The following is a 19,316-nucleotide window of genomic DNA, read 5'->3' on the forward strand; positions in this document are numbered from 1 at the left end:
AGGCCCATTTGGGGGGGGGGGGTTCGGGTCAAAGTTGTTGAGTTTTTTTCAGGGAGGAGGTAAAATGTTGAGCTTTTTTTCAGGGGAGCCGCAGTTGTTCAACTTCTTTGGGGGGAGCCAATGATCTATCAGTGATCTATCTACCGCAGACGTCCAGTGATCTACTGGTAGATCACGATCTACCTGTTGGTCATGCCTGGTGTAAACTGCTGTGAAACGGCCTCTGTATACCAGCACAGAAATATTACAAAGAAAGAAACTTTGCCATCAGCCTGAATTGTAACAGCTTTTATTTCTCATTATTCAGTTGAACACCAACCAACCACTGATTAGGAGCTCTATGCAACCGGGAAGCTGGCTGCCAGCTTTTAAAACCCTTTTTCAGGGTTGTACCTGGACGGCAGTGTGAGGTGCCCAAATGTCCCCTCCGCTCACCGGCTGCCCAGAACAGACCCTCCGGTTGGGACTGCTGGGAGTTTGATAACTCCCAGGGGATGCAAGCGACTCCACTGCAGACAAGCCACAGGCCAGCAGAGCCTGTCTTTTTTTGGGGGGGGGGGAGGTCAGGAAGAGGCTGTCCCAAGGCTCATTTAGCTCAGGGCTGCCCAGAGAGGTGGCTCCATCTCACAGTCAGGAGCGGATGGGCTTGCAGAAGGGCTGTGGACTATTTGACCTGCTAAGTGGAAGAAGTCTCAGGAGAGAGAGAGGCGAATTGATTTGGAGCCAGCTGGCTCCCAGCAGCCAGGTAGCCAACTCTCTAGTTCCTGAGCCATGCCCCTCAACCAGGAACTGGACGGAAACAGTCTAAACACAACACAACACAACACAACACAACACACACACACACACACACACAAATATAATACTTTTCTAGGCAGGTGGAGTCCCTCCCCCACGCTTTGAGAAAGTCTTTGCACAGCATGGCCAGCACTGCTCCCCCCCAGTTGCACCACAGTCAGGGGAAGGTGAGGGGGCTTTGCTTCAGGGAGTGACAAAAGCTAAACACGCTGGCAAGGTTCTACTCGAGGCAAATCTGGTGATGAGCATCTCCCCCGTAGAACTGTGCAGGTATCACAGGACTCTTCTGGACACACAAACAGTGGCCAGCCCCAGTTTCCTCCAGCCGATGGGCAGTCTGCTCCACCTCAGAAGCTCCTCCAAGGCCATGGGCCCTCTTCGCCATCACACAGCTACTCCAGCTGCCTGCGCCAGGCCCAGAGCCTGGACAAGTTCGTCGCTGAGGCCGTTCTTCAGGGTGCGCCTCACTGAGAAGAAGCACAAAGGGGTCAAGGAAGTCCAGGTAAGCAGGGACAGTCTAACACAGGCAGCCTAGGATTCCCCCATCCCAACAGCTATGGGGCAGGAGCTCCCAGTCCCAAAGCAAGGCCAAAGCTGGCACCACCAGAGCACCCTGGGTGCAAAGGGGGGATATAAATGTAAGAAAACAAATGAGAAACAAATGAAGAAATAGTGGAATGTGGGACAGTCCCTTCATGGCTCTCACTCCTGCCCCTTGATTGGCCAAAAACCAGAGGAAATGATGCAAAAGGGGGAAAGAAACAGGAACAAAGTTTGAATTCATAAATGATGCCCCCTTGGCCAATTGGCACAAGCAATACCACTCTTCTCTGCTGGTCTTGAATTTGGGTTGCCTGGCATGGAGTGCCAAGCGTGCTCTCACACACAAATAAAAACACATACACACACAGACACACGGCCGCTTTCTGTGTAGGGGCGATAAAAGAAGCTCTGTGCTTACGGGATTTCCGGTTCCCACGTGAGCGCTTGCGCTCCTTCCCTGCACCCGGCCGGGGAGGAGTGCTCTGGGTGACAGACTTCACCAGGCGGTCCATGATCTCTTCAGAGGCATCCTCGGGAGAGCCAGAGGCATCGTCCTCAGGGGGGGTCACACTGGGGGGGCTGATCTTCCCAAAACCTAGAACAGAGGAGGCTGCCGTGAAAACCAGCTCCCGAGAGGCAGGCTCCCTCCCACTTTGGACCTGATCACAGAAAGACTTGCATGGTCACCAAAAGATAGCCTGCCAGCTGCAGGCTGACCAGCAGGGGCTCCTTGAAAGAGCAGCCTGGCCTGCACTGGGGGTTTCCGCCTAGTAGGGAACCTGCCCCCATGTTCTTTAGGGTTTTAAATGTAAATAACAAACCTTTGTACTTGGGTTCAGTAGCCAAAAGGCAGCCAGTGCTGATCTTTCTGCATTGGGGTCATATGTGTAAAGCTGGGTCTCCCGCTAAGCACCTAAAGCGGCTGCATTTTGCACCAGTTGCAGCTTCTGGATCAGGCACAAGAGTAGCCCCACATTAAAGTAGTCTGATCATGAGGCTGCAAAGGGCAAGGCTATCCCTGTACAGGAATGGTAATAGTTGGCACCCCTGGCAAAGTTGGGCCTGGGTACTCTGATCCACTGCGCTCACCCAGGCCTTTAGTGATGGTGATGGATCTCAGAGCACCCTCACACAATGCACCAGCCCCACAACCTCATTCAGAGCTGGGACACAACCCAGTGCCTGGACCTGGGAACTGCCCATCCGTTGTGTCAGGATCCAGTTTCTTAACCACTCCAGCAACAACTGTAATTATCAAGCCACCATTGTAAGCGAGAACACAAAGCAGTAAAGGCCAGGCAGTGGCTAGGAAGCTGGTGCCTTGGGGAGACCCCCAGAGAGACGGGCTCTGGAGTAGCCAAGAAGCTGAATGAGGGTGGGAAAGGAGACTGACCCTACCTGGAGACAGAGACGTCTCCCTACCTCTGCTGGCTCGGGAGCGGCGGCCAGAAGGCTCTGGAGTGGACATAAGCACTGTGGCCATGCTTTTGTGGCCAGCTTCGTCCTTCTGTTCGGGGCTGGCTGAGAGCACAGCGGGGGCCGGACTGTCTTCGGGCTTGCTGATGGTAGCAAACCTCTCCATCTACAATGAGAGAAAGAACGCTGCAATGAGGAAGGGCATGGGGGTACACCACCTGCTGCCAGCTAGGGAGGCAACAATGCAGATGTTGTCACAGGAGCTGCTCTTGCAAGGACACAAGAGGGCTTAGGAAGCCTCTCCACCTGCTGGAAGTTTCCATTGGACAGGTGAGGCAAGGGTTAGAGGTGGGGCGGAAAGAACTTGCCTCGGTGATCATCCTGCCGCGGGTCTTGTTCCTTTCGCGATATACTGCTCGTTTCTTCTTCTGCTGCAGAACTCGCTCCCGGCAGGTGCGGTACTCCAGGGCAAACTCCCGCAGGGTCCGGCAGAACTCCGTCACCTTTGCCTCCTGTGCCAAGCGTAGGTCATAGCCCAAGTACAGCAGAAAGGAGCGGAACCTGCAGGCAGAGGCTGAACTGCAGGAAACTGACTGGCACCACCATCTTCTCCCTCCTTCCTGATCAGGGCATTCATTTATTTATAACCTTTGTTACTCACTTGCTCTTCTCTGAGCAAGAGCAACAAACCGAACATCAAGCCACATCAACAGAGTAATCAGTAAAAGGACACCTCCAAAACGACACCTCCAGAAAGGCCACAAGAACAGAAGAGATGCCCAGCTAGCCAGCACTCTGCCCTCACAATGGCCACCCAGGGCCAGACGGTGGGAAGCCAGATGCACTGCAGGGGTGGCCAACTCCCAAGAGACTGCGATCTACTTTTAGAATTAAAATCTGGCGGTGATCTACCCGTGGTTTTTTTAGGGATTCAGCTCAAAGTTGTTGAGCTTTTTGGGGGAAGAAGAAAGCCCCCCTTTTGGGGGGGTTAAGGTGCAGGCTTTGTTGGGAGGGGAGTTCCGTTTTGGGGGGGGGGAGGAAGGCAAGGAAATTTGAGTTAAGTCACTCACAAAAACATTGCTATGGATGATAACAGCCACAAGGAGGGAGCTCTGTCTTCCCTCCTTCCTGAGTTCAAACAACAATGGAGGGCGGGGCGAGGGGGTGGGGCAAGAGTCAGATTTACTGACGCAGAGGAAATAACAGAGCCAGAGATCGACCGCAATCTACCAAAACATTGTGGGGATCTACCAGTAGATCACGATTGACCTGTTGGACATCCCTGCCCTAAGACCTCTCCCCTGTTTAACACAGACCTGTTTAACACGCGTCGATGTACCACCTTGAGGATGACGATTTTCTGGGTGCTGGAGTGAAGGAAGTCCATCAATTTGCTCTTCAGGGCTGGCTTGGTGTCATGCTTTGTGATGGCCTTCAGGCTCTCCCAGGACACTCTGCACCGTCGCTCCAGCTGCAGGAGGCTTTCTGCCAGCGCATCAAAGTCCACCTATAGAGAAATATCAAGGCCTCTTTGCAATTCTTGCCAACAGCCCCCTTTCTCTCTGTGGAATGCTCCTCATGGTGCCAAATGCACTATCCTTTTGGCAGCAGGTAAAAACATTTTAATATGGGCAGCTTTAATCATGATGTTGTTAAAGGGTTCATAGAATCATAAAATTGATAGTTTTGGAAGGGATCCCAATGGTCATCGAAGTCCAACTCCCTGCAATGCAGGAATCGGTTAAAGCCTCCCTAACAGATGGAAATCCAACCTCTGTTAAAAAAAACCTCCAGTGAAGGAGGGCCCACCACCATCCAAGGAAGTCTGTTCCACTAGTAAGCAGCTCTTGCTTTCAGAAAGTTTTTCCAAATGCTTAGTCAGAATCTCCTTGTCATTTGAATCCATTGGTTTGGGTCCTACGCCTTGGAGGAGGAGAAAACAAGCTTGCTCCATCTTCCATGTGACAGCCCTTCAGATATTTGAAGACAGCTATCCTACCACCTCTGTGTCTTCTCTTCTCCAGGCTAAACATACCAAGCTCCCTCAACCATTCCTCATATATATAAAGCTTGGTTTCCTGACCCTTTATCGTCTTGGTTGCCATCCTGTGCACACGTTTCAGCTTGTCAACATCCTTCTTACTCAATCTGGGTTTTGGTCTGTGGTTTAATAATTGCTATTGAAACGATATCGTGCGTTATTTAACATGTTCCCACTAGAATCGAATAAATCAAACACAAATCAATTCTGCACACAGGAGTTTGGGCCCAGGATGTGGCAGTCAGAGCAAATCCTCCCGGAAGCAGGAGAGAAAAAGCCCCCCAACCACACAGCCCTGACCTTGGCTGAGCGAGTGAGAGCGGCGATCTCCGAGTAGAGGTCCGTCGTGTCCGAGAACTTCTCCACCACGAAGTGGCACAGGTGGTGGAGCAGGGTCTGTCGGTGCACTGTGTCCTTCACCTCTGACACCTTGGCCAGGTAGCTCAGCTCAAACCCTTGGCTCTGAAACCCCAAAAATTGAAATTTAAGATGATGCACCAGGTTTGAGAAAGAAGTAGAGCCCAGGAAGAGGGCTCTCCTCACCTGCTCTCTTTGCAGCAGCATGACAGACACCTGGCAGCTGCTACTTGCACCAAAGGAAGGTGCCATCACCACTACCAGCCCTAAAAGTCTGCTCTACCTCCCACCTTCCCTGCACAATGTGCCCTGAGACAGGCCTTTGTGCTTGACATATGACACAGATGCACACGCAATGGGGATGGCAAGAGCTGCCAGCCAACAGGCCTTGTGTGTGACACTGAAGCCCCAGCTTCCAAGTGCAGGACCACCTACCCCCACAGCACGCCTACTGGCAGGTGGAGGCTCCCAATGCCTGCAGTTTGGAAAAGGGTCTGGGTACAACTGAGGAGAATGACCTGGCTCTGTCTGAGAGTCACTACCAGAGTGGACTCCAGGGTGATGCAGGCAAAGTGCCTGACCTGACAGAAGGCAGCTTCCTGTGAGCACAGTGGACATTAAGAGGGTCCAATGCCACAGCTGGGCAAGAAAAAAATCTGGGCGGGCCCTGTGAACAAAAAAACTCAGGCTCCAATCCCAGATGCCTGATCACCTGCTGAAGGAAACGGTGCTCAGCATATGCTCAAAGCTGCTTGGTGGTGGCTCCTGAGCTGATCCCCTGCCCTCGCCCTCATTTCGTGCCTCACCTGGGATCCATTCAGAAAGTTGCCCATGGCCAGGAGAGTGGAAAGAATACACTTGAAGGTTTTGTTTTTGGCCAGTTGCTGCATCCCAAGTTTCAGATCAAAAAGCGGCTCTGCAATTTCCTGCACAGGAACACAGAAGACAAGCTGTGAGGACCTGTTTGTTGGAGATTCATTCCCCGTGTCTGCTGTCATGGGATTATTGTCTATCACATGACTGTATATGTTTTCCATTCCACAGAGTGGGACGTGACAGAAACAGGATGTTTGTGTTACTGTGTTTCCTGAAGTGGGACTATGGTCCTTTGTTCATTCTCTTTGCTGCCTGATGCCAGAGTGAGAGGGAGCCATGTTGCAGTGCTCCGTGTGTGTTTATATGTAAATATAATAGATTAGCCAAATACTAAGTTGCTGAGGTCTGTTAGGCAATTGCACAAACTCTGCGGATCTGTAAGTGTGCTGATGTCAGTTGGCATCAGTCACTGTGATGTTTGGGCTGGAGAAAGCTTTTGAAGCTCCTGAACGATCGACCAGGAGGGAGGGAACATGCCAGTCAGGCATGTGTCTCTGCCAGGGTCCTACTTGTGAGTAAGAGATACTAACACTGTTTGCCCCCGAAATTGGAGGGAGCGAGGAAATTGCTGGCCCAGATACGCAGGTTCTTGCTTAGGACCAAAAAGCAATGGATGGATTCAGCAGCAGGAGGAAGCAAAGGGCAGCTGAGCGACACCTGGAACCATTTGCCATGTGGCCAGACCAACCACAGCAGCCACTCTCGCCAAGCCAGCCAGTTCCCTTGCAGGCTGGTTCACCTGTGATGGCCCCCTTGCCTTTAAGCTCAGCAAGAAGGTCCAGCCAAATTTACGGGGAGGACTGGCTAGAGCACTGGGGGGGGGATCCACCTGCGCCAACCCCAATTTCAGAGGTTCTGCAGTATCCTGAGCAGGGGTGTACCTGCTCCATGGCCTCATAGTCCAGCTTGAAAGCCCACAGCTGAAGCCGGGCAGTGAGCTCAGTGATGGAGGAGAGAGCGAGGAGGAACTGCTCAGCTGAACCCAGAGGCACGTCGGGATTGGCCATCTGTGCTTCCTGGATCTTCTGCTTCTCCTCCTCGGTTGGAACCATCGTCAAGATTTTCTGCAAAAGAAGAGGGAAGAGGGTGTTGGGTCAGGACACAATGACTCCACCTGGCCCTTCATGGCAGCTTTCCCAAACCGGGTGCCATGCAGATGTTCTGGACCACAAGTCCCATTCCTCCCAGCCATCATGAGCGAATGAAGCTGGGGCTGATGCAAGTTGTAGTCCAGAAGGGTTTTTTATGGTCAAGGGTTCTCAGGAGACACAGAATTCTCACCTCAATCCCTTCCTTGTTAATTGCAAATTCATCGAAGTTGACAATCGCCGTCTTGATGATGTGTACGGGAGGCAGCGCTGTCAAGCCGATGTTGATGGCATTGCTCCTCTTGGGATCCAAGACCACAATTAGCTTCTTCCCATCAACAACTTTCTTGGGAGTGAAAGAAAGGAAGGGTTGATGTTTTTGTCTGTCACACCATCACCCCATCTTTGGAGGTTCTCCTCTTTCAGCCCCACAACTCTCCTGCGAGGTAGTGTAAACTGGCAGGTGAGGCCTGGACCCAATGTCAACTTGCAAGTATCACGACTGAGCAGGACAGGCAGAGGACCCCAGAGGAAGATAGTGGCTGGTCTCTGCCTGCAAAGGACAAAGCTTCTTTTCTTTGACTGACAAGAACAGTCTCTGCCTGGGGCTCTGCTGGCTAGGCTCTGACAGCGCAGCTTGCTCCAGACACATTCAAGATGGAAGAAGAAATCACATGGGCTAGAAGTCCTTGAAGGCAAGAGGGTTGAAGAAGCAGTGATAAGGAAGAGCAGCACTGAATAGAGGAGACTGGAAGTCAGAGAGAAGCTCAAGGGCAGAGCCCAAAGTCTCTGGATCAGTTCTTGACATCTCCAGAGAGCAGGCCAAGGGAGCTTCTAGAGCCCTAGGGAAGCTGCTGTCAGACTAGGCCAAGGGTCAGATTCAGGGCAAGGCAGCTCCTTGGGCTCCTCTGCTTTGAGCCTCTGGCGCACTTATTCCACAACCCCACTAGAAAGCATGGGCAAAGCCTCCTGCAAGAACTCCACAGCCCCAAGCTCAGGAGAGAGTCCTCCTCCCTCCTGTAGCTGACACTAAGGAGCTCCAACCTACCTTCGAGCTCAGCACCTCCTTCGTCTTGGACTCGAAGAGATGCTCCATCTTGGTCGTGTCGACCTCCACCTTCTCCAGAGATGCCCACAGAGTGGCTGGCCCAAAGGGGTCTCCTCTTCCTCCCCGCCTGGCAGAGCTGTCCATGTTCTTTAGCTCCCTCCAGAAGAGCTTAATTGTTTTCTTCTTCTTTGCTGGGGAGTGGGCATCCTCCCTGGAGGAGCCCAGCAAGCCTGGAGGAGGACAGCCTGGTAGGGGTGGAGGCGGTGGGAGAAAGGCACAGCCTGGTGGGGGTGGAGGAGGGGGAGGGGGAAAGGCACAGCCTGGTGGAGGTGGAGGGCAGCTGGGAGGGAGGGGTGGAGGGGGTGGAGCCCCAGTGGCAGCCACAACCACATGGTCAGGCACAGTCTCTGTTTCTAGGATATCAAAGTCTTCCTCCTCACCCAGGTCAGAGAAGTCCAAATCTCGGATCTTCAGGTGCTTGGGGCTGAGCTCCAGGGGCCCTCGCATCACCTCCGCTCCCTTCCTGTAGGGAGTCATGAAAGTCCTCTCCAGACTCTGCAGGCTGGCTTCCGCCTCAAGGCTGAACTGAGCCCGCAATGGCCGGGCCCGCAGGTCAGAGGGGCTGCCCTGTTTTCCATTGCCTTGTGGGCTGCCTTCTTCACTCCGGCTGTCTGCCTGGAACTCTTCTGCTGGGGCAAGAATCACTCCTTCCAGCCTTGCAGGGCTGTTATTGGAGAAAAGTGTGTCGAGGTTGAGCTTCTTTCCAGGCGCAGGGTGGCTGTGGGTATCTTCTCCATCACACAGTGGAACTGGGCTTTCTGGGCTTGGGGTGCAATTGGGACCCAGCCCAGGGCTGCTGCTGGAGGGCCCCTCACCTGGCAGGCTCTCCCTGCCTTCTTCACCTTCAAAGCCAGCCAAGGCCAACGCAGAGCTGAGCTCTGTTCCATCGCCGCTTCTCTCCTGTCCTTCGCTCCACCTCCCTAAGGGCACAGAGGAAGAGTTAAGGTTTAACTAGGAAAGGAGACAGGCTAGGCAGTTGACAGAAAAGGAGAAGCCTCAGCAACAAGCCTTTGGCCAAAGCACGGGCTGTCCCCAACACTGCTGGCTCTTCTGCTGCCTTACCTGGGGAGAGTTGCTCAGTGCTCGGAGTAGCTTCAGCAAGGACCTCGGCTCGCCCCTTGGAGATTGCAACCAACTTCTCTTTCTGGGAGGCAGCAAGATTTTCCAGGAAGCGTGCTCTACAAGAGAAGCAAAATGCCACATCATTCAGCACCGGGGAGGCAATGCTCCATCACCACACAGCAAGCAGGATGAGACTCATCCCACCCAACAGCTGTCCCTCCCCAGAGACTGGTAGAGCCAATCTATCAGACGCTGCAACACACAGGAGGTCCAGCACTTGGCACAAATGCTGACACCCATCAGTGGTGGTTCCTCTGAGGCCCAAAGCTCTCTCGATGGCTGTTTAAAGAGGTACAGGCTGAGATCCTCAATAGCAGCAGCAAAGGCAACTGCACAGACCCTCCTCCAGCCTTCTCTCCCCAAGCTCCTGCAGTTTTCCTCAACACAGGACTGCTCCAGGACAGCCACACTCCATCTGGCCCAGGGCCCCTTCTCATACAGAAACCAGCAGTCTATGGGGTGGGAAAGGGATGTCAATGTAAACAAGAAAGCATGGCACCTCAGCCAGCCCCAGGTCCTGCTCCCTGCCCTCTCCTGTGGGCACCAGAAGACCAGCAGGTGGAAGAGAGTGTGGGTGGGTAGCATACAGCAGCTCAAACCTCACTCAGCCCTGTAATTCACTGGGGGTCCCTTGGAAAGTCGCTGCTGCTTCTCAGCTTCACCTCCTCTGCTAGGTAACCTGGGTTGGCTACTGGGTGGTCTTGCCATCAATGCTGCCCTGTACGATGAAACATGACAGCTGGGATGGTGGGTCTAGAAGAGGCCCAAATGCAGCTTGCTGGATGAGCTGCCTCCAGAGGGCCAGGAAGGGCCTTCCATCAGTGGCAGGGGGCCAAAGCTGCCCAAGAGTATTGGCTTCCATCCACCAGGCACTTTTGAGGTCACTGCAGAGATTCAGGAGGATTCTTTGCCTGAGGAACTCAACAAGGATCAACAAATTCCTGGGCCTGTAACTAAAGCGAGACCTCCGGCACCAGCCTAAGCCTGATGAAACACACATGTTCTCTGTACTTACTCAAAGCGCCTCAGAATAGGCTTGTCCCCACATACTGAGGGGCTTTCCTCTTGCCTGGGAGAAAAAGTCAGTTAGCACCACTGGGCACAGGAACCACACTCTGCATGCCCACAAGCTCTGCCAAGGCTACACCAGCTCCAAAGCAATCTGGGGGTGCACTCACTCCTCCTGACCAGCTGAAATCCCACCTCACTTCCCTGCAGCCACTCATTTTGGTGCTCCAAGTCTGGACCAAAGGGCTGCTCACACATGCACCAAGGTCACTGAGGCCTCAGAAGTCTGCTCCTGGAGCCCCAAGCAGATGCCAGACACAACAACCACAAGTGGAAACACTGCAGCTGTTCAGAAGCACAACACGGGGCTGTTGCCACACTCTTGACTCTGTAAATTGGTTCAGGATCGTGTCCCCTCTTTGCTGGTGCCTCAGCTCAGCTGAGACCTTTGGCCCTTCGCCCCAACATACTCCCCTCTTCTGTTGTGTCAAAGGCAATCCAGCAGGGTCCAGACCTAGAAGTCGCTGGAGAAGCACAAAGGCAGAGGAGCCCAAACCACATGCCAGAAGCCCCAAGCCTGCAAACAGATCCCTCCTTCAATAATTCAAAGCTATGAACAGCAGAGGAAAGGAAACCACAGGGCCAAGAGCATCACACACACACACACACACACAACACAACACACACACACAAGATACATCTGTGGCATCACTTACCAAGCAGGGGCAGTTTCGTGAAGTCTGGAAAAGGAAAGGGAGTTTAAGCAGGAGAGCACGCGAGAGAAGGAGGTGGCAGAAGAAGAAAAAGAAGAGGGGTGGTGGGCTGGGCCAGGAGCAGAAGGAGGTGAGGGCACAATAAGAGGACAGAAGTGAGAAAAGGGACTCTCCAGGACAGCTTGGTTCAATGTCCAACTTGTGCAACAAGGATGACTGCCTCTCCCAGCCCAGCAGGCCCTTATCCCCCACCCACAGAAAAAGCCTGCCACCCTCCAATCTGCCTGTGCTCTGAACTCTCCTGCCTTCCTTCGGCACTGGGGTTCAGCATCATTTACAGGGGGGATCCCCCTGCAGCCCCCCATCTACAGCAGGGCCCTCCATGATGTGGGGTTACAGAAGCCCATCTCAAGGTTGCACCACCTTAGAAAGGGGGGGGGGCAAGCATTTAATTATGAACTCCATTCACTTTGGGTGAATTGCAACAGAGCCTCCAGATTCTTTCAACCACCACCAGAGGCCCCCTCCTCTTCTGAGGCTCCTGCTGCATTTCTCACTGCCACACTGCACCCCACCCTACCCTGCAGGACAGGAAAAAAGCCCCTTTGGAAGGGGAGCTGCCTTACTAGACAGCAGGGGCTGCCACCTCCTCCCCATCCACCATTGCTAACCGGACACCTCCTTGCCACAGCTGCCTCCTCAGAACTTCTGGCCAGGGAAGAAGAGAATGGGGAGTGTCAAGCCCACCTCTCCTGGAGCTTCCAGAGGGCTCCTGAATCTCCCCTGTAAGGTCAACATCTCTCACATCTCCCCACCTGCCCCCCCCCAGCCCTACATGCTAAGCTTAGTCCTTCTGGCAGCTCTGAGCAGGGATCTTGTGTCCCCTTTGGCCAGAGAGACCTACTTGAAAATGCTCCTCTCGCCCAGGCTGCCACTCTGCTCTCCTTCCACAGGAACAGACGGCGTGGAAAGCTGGACACTGGATGCGCTGCTGTACATGCTCTTGAAGGCGGGCCTGGAAAAGGGAGAGGGGGAAGAGCAGGAGGAGGGCTGTGAGCACGCAGGGCTCCAAAGGGGGCCCATCAAGGCTTTCTAGTCGTTCAGAGGCAGCTCCCTGGAACAGGGCATCCTGGACCGAGTGAGGGGTTCTGAGGCGAGATCACCACAGGCAGGCAAAGGTGGCCTCTGGAGGACCCACACGCTCCTCTTCCAGCCTCCCTTTGCCTCCTGCCAACTTCCACCAACTGCCCCACTATTTGGGGCTGGGCCTTTTCAACCTTCTTGGCTCAGCTTCTTTCCCACCAGTTCCGTGCAGACCAAAAGCCACAAGCAGAAACTGCCTTGGCCAGGCACCCCCAAACTGCGGCCCTCCAGATGTTTTGGCCTACAACTCCCATGATCCCCAGCTAACAGGACCAGTGCTTGGGGAAGATGGGAATTGTAGTCCAAAACATCTGGAGGGCCGAAGTTTGGGGATGCCTGGCCTTGGCCAACGACTCACCGGTCTTGGCTGCTCTCCCTGTCCAGGCTGGGAGCCTCTGCAGGACTGGGCTGGAAGTTCTCTGCAGGTCGAGCCCCTGGGCCATCCTCCTGGGCCAGGATGTAGCCCAGGGAGCGCCGCTGCCCCTTCCGGCCCTCCTCCCCTTTCCTCCGCTCCTTGCGTGTGCCAGGGGGCGGCTCTTCCACACCATCTTCGTACTTGAGGGCATTCTGCAAGGAAGACAGAAGCTCAGGGGGGCCTGGTAGGGCAGGCTGCCAGGTGCTGAGTGTGTAGTGGGGAAGTTGCCTGTTTTTTCTAGAGGCCTTCTCTTTATATCCAGCTCCCTCCCACCAAGGGGGAAAGATGCGTCACCTCGTAGATAGCCAGCTGCTGCTTCAAGTCCAGGTCGGTCGCCTTGTGGGTCATGTGCTGCTGGATGATGCTTTCCATGCCCTGCTGCTCCAAGCAGTCTGTCACATCATAGAAGGAATCCTGGTCAGGGAGGGCAGCCAGAGTCTGCGCAACACCAACACAGGGCACCACAGTCAGGGCAGGAAAGGTGCTCAGCCTGGCTCAACCCAGTCCAGCCGAACAGCCTGGCACCTGCTGCTTCCCTCCCCACCTGGGCAATATTCACCTTGTTGATGAGTGTCATGGCGAACACCTGAAGCTCCGTGTCAGCTCCATTCTTCTGCTCCAGGATTGCCACAATGGGAGACCACGGAAAACCACCTGCAAGGCAATGAGTAAGCCATGTGGTTGACCACACAAGCTAAGGAAAAGAACCTTCTTTCTCCTCATCACTGACCTTGCCCAGCAAGGGGCTGCCTGCTGTGATTTAGTGACTGCTCTTCCCAATCTGGAGGCTAATGGGATCAGGCCCATCTCTCTCTCTCTCTCTCTCTCTTCCCTGGGCAGCTGTATGGCACACTCACCTCTGACCTGCTCTGCTGCTATGACTGCCTGGACAAGCAGCTGGGCATTGGATTCCGTGAACTCCACAAAGACCAGCAGCAGCTTCAGAGCCGTCTTCACCACCAGGCGGTACTAGCAGAGGGACAGCAGAAGTTGCTTTATAGTGGGTCGACTCATAAGAAAAGCCTTCAGAATCAGGCTAGTGGCCCATCTAGTCCAGCATCCTGTTCAATCAGCCTGGCCTCCCCTGCACTGTTAGCCAGAGCCCTCCAGTGTTTCAGGTAGGAAACTTTCCTGTCTTGCCTTGAGAAACCACTGGGGATTGGTTCCTCTGCCACTGAGCCCATGACTCTCTCCTGTGGAGTGAGGTAGGTGAGAAAAGCTGGATGGAAGGAGCTGGAAACTAGGCCGCAGTCAGGAGGACATCACACATCCTTCCCTTTTCAAAGCCCACCCCACCTCCCTTTCTCGTAACACTGGAATTTGTGCACATCCAACAAAGCTGAATGCTGGAAGATTCAGAACAGATAAAAGAAAGTACTTATTCACAGAGGGCACAATTAAACTACCAAACTCCCTCTACCAGGAGGCAGTGATAGCTACCAGCTTGGATGGCTTTAAAGGAGGAATAGACAAATTTGTGGCCACAATTGCTATGTTCTTCCTCCACTGTCTCTGAATACCAGTTGCTGCTTGTGGGCTTCCCATTGGGGCATCTGGTTGGCCACGGTAAGAACAGGATGCTGGACTAGGTGGGCCACTGAGCTGATCCAGCTTCAGCTTCAGGGCTCTTCTGATGCGCTCACAAGGGGATCTTTCCCTCTGCGGCAGCCACATACTCACCAAGCTCCCGCACAGTGTGTAGAGCCACTGTACCGTCTCGTTGTGGTTTATCACCCCCATCATCCCATCCACAAAGAGCACGATCTGGCTGAGAGCTGGAAGGAAGGAGCAAAGAGCACTGTGAGGATGCCAGCTGGCCATGGGCAACTGATGTGCTTTGCTCATTTGCTTGCAGTGAAGCTTCCCCACGACGCCTGCCACTCAGCAGCAACCCCCCTCTGCTCCCTCCATCCAAGTCTGACTCTTTGGCTTTCAGGGTGTTGTCTCCCCCCCCCCAAATGCAGACATCAAATTGGGGAGTGGGACACTAGGTAGTGATGTGAGGGGAGGGCCTTCCCACTGGCTGCTCCCAGACTTTGAAACTCCCTTCCTACAATAGCTAGACTGACTCCCTGCTTGTTGTCCTTCTGCCGGCAGAAGAAGACTGTTTTATTCCAAGATTGGGAACTGACTGTTCTTTTAAGGAAAGGGCTTTTAATAGTGCTGTGCTGTTTTTTGTTTTGTTTTTTTACTATCTGTATTTTAAAAATATTTGTTTTTGTTTTTATTCTGAAGAATTTTAATTACTTTTTAACTATTCTCTTTTTATGTTTTTAGTTTCTTGTTTGTTATGTGTGCCATTTTAATTTGTGTAAGCTGCCTTGAGTCCCAGTTTAGAAAAAAAGGTGGGATATAAATAAATGTAATAATATTATTACTAATACTACTAGGAATTGCCACACAGCAGATGGCAGTGCCCAGAAAAGGCAGATGGGTAGGGCAGGCTAGCTGTCAGGAGTATGGATTGATTTGCACATCTGACAGGAATGACTTGGCACAAAAGGCTGCTGAGACCAGGGCAGGCTGTTTCCACCCTGAGGTGCAAGCTGCAAAGTTAGGCTGCTTCCAAAAGAGTCCTCTTTGTCAACAGGACCCACAGAGGCTGCCAGGTCTACTAAAGTTCCCTTCCAGTCACAAGCCCCTGAGACTAAGGGCCAAATGAAGCTTTTAAAACCAGCCATGTGGGGGGAGTCTGGTGCCTTCCCCAAGCTGCTGCTTGCCCCATTTGGGGAAATAGACACACAGTCACATCTTCCCTACAGCAGGGCAAACAGTACTTGTACATGAGTGACATCAGAGGAAATAGCATCAGAAAGGAAGGGGGGCAGACAGAAAAGGCCTCAGCTCCTTCCATAGACCCCCTCCACTGGTGCCATGGTCCTAGGAAAAAAGAGATGATCATGGAGACCAATATCTCCTTTAATTGGGGCCCAAAGCTCTGTCATTAAGAAAAAGTGGTCTCTCCACGACGGCTCATGAATTGCGGCTAAAATTTTACACACTGGATTTTGTCCGCTTGCACATCCCCAGCTGAGTAGCCAGTGAGATGGAGCTATCACCACATCTGGAAGGCTCAGAAATGGGTCAAAACCATTAAAAAAAACCTAACCACAAAAAACTTCCAAATCTTCTCACCTAGCCACTATCCCTAAAATGGAAATATTAGCTGAAATCCCTCAGCAGCAGTCTAAACCTGGCCACTGAAATTTTGCTCAGGCAGGAAAATATAGGAATGCTTAAAAGCAACCAGGAGAAATAAGTCCTGCAAAGCCTGCCTACACCAGCTTTGGGTCTGCTCCCCATACTGCATTAAGCATCAGGGAGGGAGGGAGACAGATAGAGACAAGAGTCACACACAGTCCTCACTGTCAGCATCCATCAGATCAACATTGTTCATGGGAAAATGTAGACTGCAAAAAGGTGAAGCCACAGCATCTGTCTATTTATTAAATGTATACTCCACCCTTCCTCCCCAAGGAGCCCCAGGTGGCAAACCGCAAGGGATAAAATAATAAAAAACATATTTAAAACAATTTCAGTACAGATGCAAACTGGGAAAGAGCTCCACTTAAAAGACTCCTCCCAGAGATCTCTAGGGTGCTCTATCCTTTCTCAGGATCATGGCCACTGGTCCCATCACCTCCTGGCAAATAGAAGGGGAAGAAATGGAGGCAGTGAGAGATTTTACTTTCTTGGGCTCCTTGATCACTGCAGATGGTGACAGCAGTCACGAAATTAAAAGACGCCTGCTTCTTGGGAGAAAAGCAATGACAAACCTAGACAGCATCTTAAAAAGCAGAGACATCACTTTGCCGACAAAGGTCCGTATAGTTAAAGCTATGGTTTTCCCAGTAGTGATGTATGGAAGTGAGAGCTGGACCATAAAGAAGGCTGATCGTCGAAGAATTGATGCTTTTGAATTATGGTGCTGGAGGAGACTCTTGAGAGTCCCATGGACTGCTAGAAGATCAAACCTATCCATTCTTAAGGAAATCAGCCCTGAGTGCTCCCTGGAAGGACAGATCGTGAAGCTGAGGCTCCAATACTTTGGCCACCTCATGAGAAGAGAAGACTCCCTGGAAAAGACCCTGATGTTGGGAAAGATTGAGGGCACTAGGAGAAGGGGACGACAGAGGACAAGATGGTTGGACAGTGTTCTCGAAGCTACGAACATGAGTTTGACCAAACTGTGGGAGGCAGTGCAAGACAGGAGTGCCTGGTGTGCTATGGTCCATGGGGTCACGAAGAGTCGGACACGACTAAACGACTAAACAACAACAACATCCTTTCTCAGGATGTTCAGTTGGGAATTGGAGGTGTCAGTTTAATTGCACTGACTTTGACTCTTTGGTGGGAGGTCCCAAACGTTATCTACTCTAGGGGCTCAGATTCTCTTTCTTTCTTTCTTTCTTTCTTTCTTTCTTTCTCTCTCTCTCTCTCTCTCTCTCTCTCTCTCTCTCTCTCTCTCTCTCTCTCTCTCTCTCATACACTCTCTCATACACTCTCTCCACTTCCTGCTGGCCTGGTGGTCACTTACCCCTGAGGATGTAGTTCTGGTAATTCTGGTCAGCCTCAGCTCCCACTGTGATGAGACACGTCAGCCCTTCTGAATTCACAAACTCAGGCACAAGGTCCTTATCCTCCTGCAGCAGAAATCCAGAGAGAGGAATGTTTGCAATCCGCAGAAAAAGGTCATACCGTGCATGCTCACCCCTCCACTTGCAGCCCACAATCTGTCTGGGAGAATCTCCTGCATGGGGGGAGGCTGCCTGCTTATTGCCTTCTCATATAGGGAACAGGTCTGTGCACAGTCCTGTCTCGCAAGAGGAGAGCAGAAATTGCAAGAGGCCAAGGAGCAAAGAGGAGGGGGAATGAAGAGTCAGCAGCAGAGCCTGGTGGTGTCCACACAGAGCGCTGGGCTGGCTGGCTCAACCCCCCCCCCCGAACAAAGCCAGGTCTGCTGGGGGCAGAACAGGGAGGGCCTGGCAGGAGCCTTACCTGGAAAAGCTGCTTCAGTGAGAAGAGGGAGCGCCTCAGTTCAGGGCCCTTCGACCTGTAGAGCTTCTCTGGAGGGAAAAAATAAATTTATGTCCGTAAGGAACAGGCACCCCTGGGTCCATCTCAGAGCTCCAAAGGAATCAGCAGGAGGAGGAGACCCCTCCTCACCAGCTGCTTTCAGGATGCCTGGAAGTGCTAGCTTGAAAGAATGCAAAAACAACCTAATGATGTGGCACAGCAGTGAAAGTGCCAGACTAAGACTTGGGCAACCAGGGTTCAAGGCCCTGGGTGACCTGGGGCAAGTCACTTGCCATTATTTGAAGAAGCAAAACCAAGCAAGGCAGAATAAGCACAGTAGCTGCAGCTGACCAGAAACAAATAGCCCACCCAAAGAAGAGAACCCCACAAGCACCTGCTTCCCACCCAAAAGCATTTCTCTACTTGAGCACTTTGATGCAATTTATGGTAAGGAAAGGGGCAGCTCCTCTGTTCCCCCCCCCCATGCCTAAAAAAGTTCTCCATTGTGCTATAGCACTAAAGGGCAAAGGTTTGGGACTGGCTGCCATACCTGAACCTGAGCACTTTATTCCTATATAGACAGAGGGAGTTTCTAAAAGGAGAACTTTTAAACCTCATAGAATGCACCTTCTTATCTAGAAAGGGGGGGTGAATCCTCTCCTACTTTCATACCAGTAACATCAAAGACAAACCAGTGTAAGGAGCCCTACATCAGGCTGCCTTTCCAGACTTTCAGAAATTGCAACTGGTGCAGCTGCCAGGATGTAGGCTACTCTCTCCTTCATTGGCACCACTGCCTCGTGGCTCTCACACATTTGCTGCCCAAGAGGGCTCCCACGAATCAGCCCAGCAACAGAAGCATCACTTCAGATGCTGAGAGAATAGACTGTCAATGCTCCCTCTGAGCCAGAACCTCCCTGGATGTTTAGAAGCAGCCTGCAATTTCTCCCTCTATTTAAGGCCTCTTTTCTGGGCAAGCCCATCTAGTCAGGTTCGCCTACTTCTGTCCGGGAGTGTCCAGCCATTCAGTCCCTCCTGACCATCTGAAGTGGCCTGGCTCAGCCCCAGAGGGAGGCCCTAAGGGGTGCCTCATCACCCCCAGCAACCCCTGAGAACCGTGGGGCTTCCAGAGCTGCCTCTGGAGGATCTGCTTTCTCTTGTCCTTCCTGCAGCCCCCACCACAACTCATGGGCACTGCACAGGCTTGCAACTCAAGTCAGACCAGACACAGAAGGCTGAGTGGAAAGGGAGAGCAGGAAAGGGCAAAGGGGTGTGATTCAGTTGTGTTGGGAGCACAATTGTGGAGAATATTGCGAGCAACCCCGAGATCTTTTGATGATCTAATAAATAATAATAAAGCAAATAATAACAATGAATGAAGGGCACCACTCAATGCCTATGGATTGGTACAGAACACATCATCTGCCTTATATGGAGTCATTAGACCACTTGGTCCCTCTAGCTCAAAAAGTATACATACACTGACTGCCAGCCATGGCTCTCAAGGGTTTCAAGCACAGGACATTCCCAACCTCACCTAGAAATGCTGCTAGTGGGGATTAAACCTTCTACAACATGCCAAACAGCTGCTCTTCTACCCCTCCCCAGAAAGCAACCACCCCTGTGGGGCTTCTGTCTTCTGAAGCCAATATTGGCTCAGGTTTGGAGCAGG

General features: G+C 52.5%; 1 protein-coding gene across 4 annotated transcripts in view; it reads right to left on the reverse strand.

Annotated features, from left to right (window-relative positions):
* Positions 1 to 273: 273 nt before the first annotated feature.
* The window catches only part of FHOD1 (formin homology 2 domain containing 1), a 34,647-nt gene continuing 15,604 nt past the window's right edge, over positions 274 to 19,316 (reverse strand). The window contains exons 4-24 of one of the 4 annotated variants that reach the window (XM_035118444.3): positions 17,627 to 17,694; positions 17,166 to 17,271; positions 14,309 to 14,403; positions 13,486 to 13,597; positions 13,188 to 13,282; positions 12,923 to 13,066; positions 12,572 to 12,780; positions 11,975 to 12,085; positions 11,074 to 11,097; positions 10,365 to 10,418; positions 9,290 to 9,405; positions 8,168 to 9,147; positions 7,313 to 7,465; positions 6,913 to 7,095; positions 5,962 to 6,081; positions 5,099 to 5,260; positions 4,074 to 4,264; positions 3,126 to 3,318; positions 2,764 to 2,923; positions 1,760 to 1,936; positions 274 to 1,265 (exon numbers count right to left, since the gene is read on the reverse strand). In XM_035118444.3, coding sequence (XP_034974335.3) covers positions 1,183 to 1,265; positions 1,760 to 1,936; positions 2,764 to 2,923; positions 3,126 to 3,318; positions 4,074 to 4,264; positions 5,099 to 5,260; positions 5,962 to 6,081; positions 6,913 to 7,095; positions 7,313 to 7,465; positions 8,168 to 9,147; positions 9,290 to 9,405; positions 10,365 to 10,418; positions 11,074 to 11,097; positions 11,975 to 12,085; positions 12,572 to 12,780; positions 12,923 to 13,066; positions 13,188 to 13,282; positions 13,486 to 13,597; positions 14,309 to 14,403; positions 17,166 to 17,271; positions 17,627 to 17,694 — 3,536 coding nt within the window. In that variant the 3' untranslated portion in view covers positions 274 to 1,182. Of the gene's footprint in view, positions 1,266 to 1,759; positions 1,937 to 2,739; positions 2,924 to 3,125; positions 3,319 to 4,073; positions 4,265 to 5,098; positions 5,261 to 5,961; positions 6,082 to 6,912; positions 7,096 to 7,312; positions 7,466 to 8,167; positions 9,148 to 9,289; positions 9,406 to 10,364; positions 10,419 to 11,073; positions 11,098 to 11,974; positions 12,086 to 12,571; positions 12,781 to 12,922; positions 13,067 to 13,187; positions 13,283 to 13,485; positions 13,598 to 14,308; positions 14,404 to 17,165; positions 17,272 to 17,626; positions 17,695 to 19,316 lie in introns of all 4 variants that reach the window. The other 3 variants (XM_035118442.3, XM_035118446.3, XM_035118445.3) reach the window with 3 other exon arrangements.

Source organism: Zootoca vivipara, chromosome 6 (genome assembly GCF_965207765.1).
Source record: "Zootoca vivipara chromosome 6, rZooViv2.hap1.1, whole genome shotgun sequence".
NCBI lineage: Eukaryota > Metazoa > Chordata > Lepidosauria > Squamata > Lacertidae > Zootoca > Zootoca vivipara.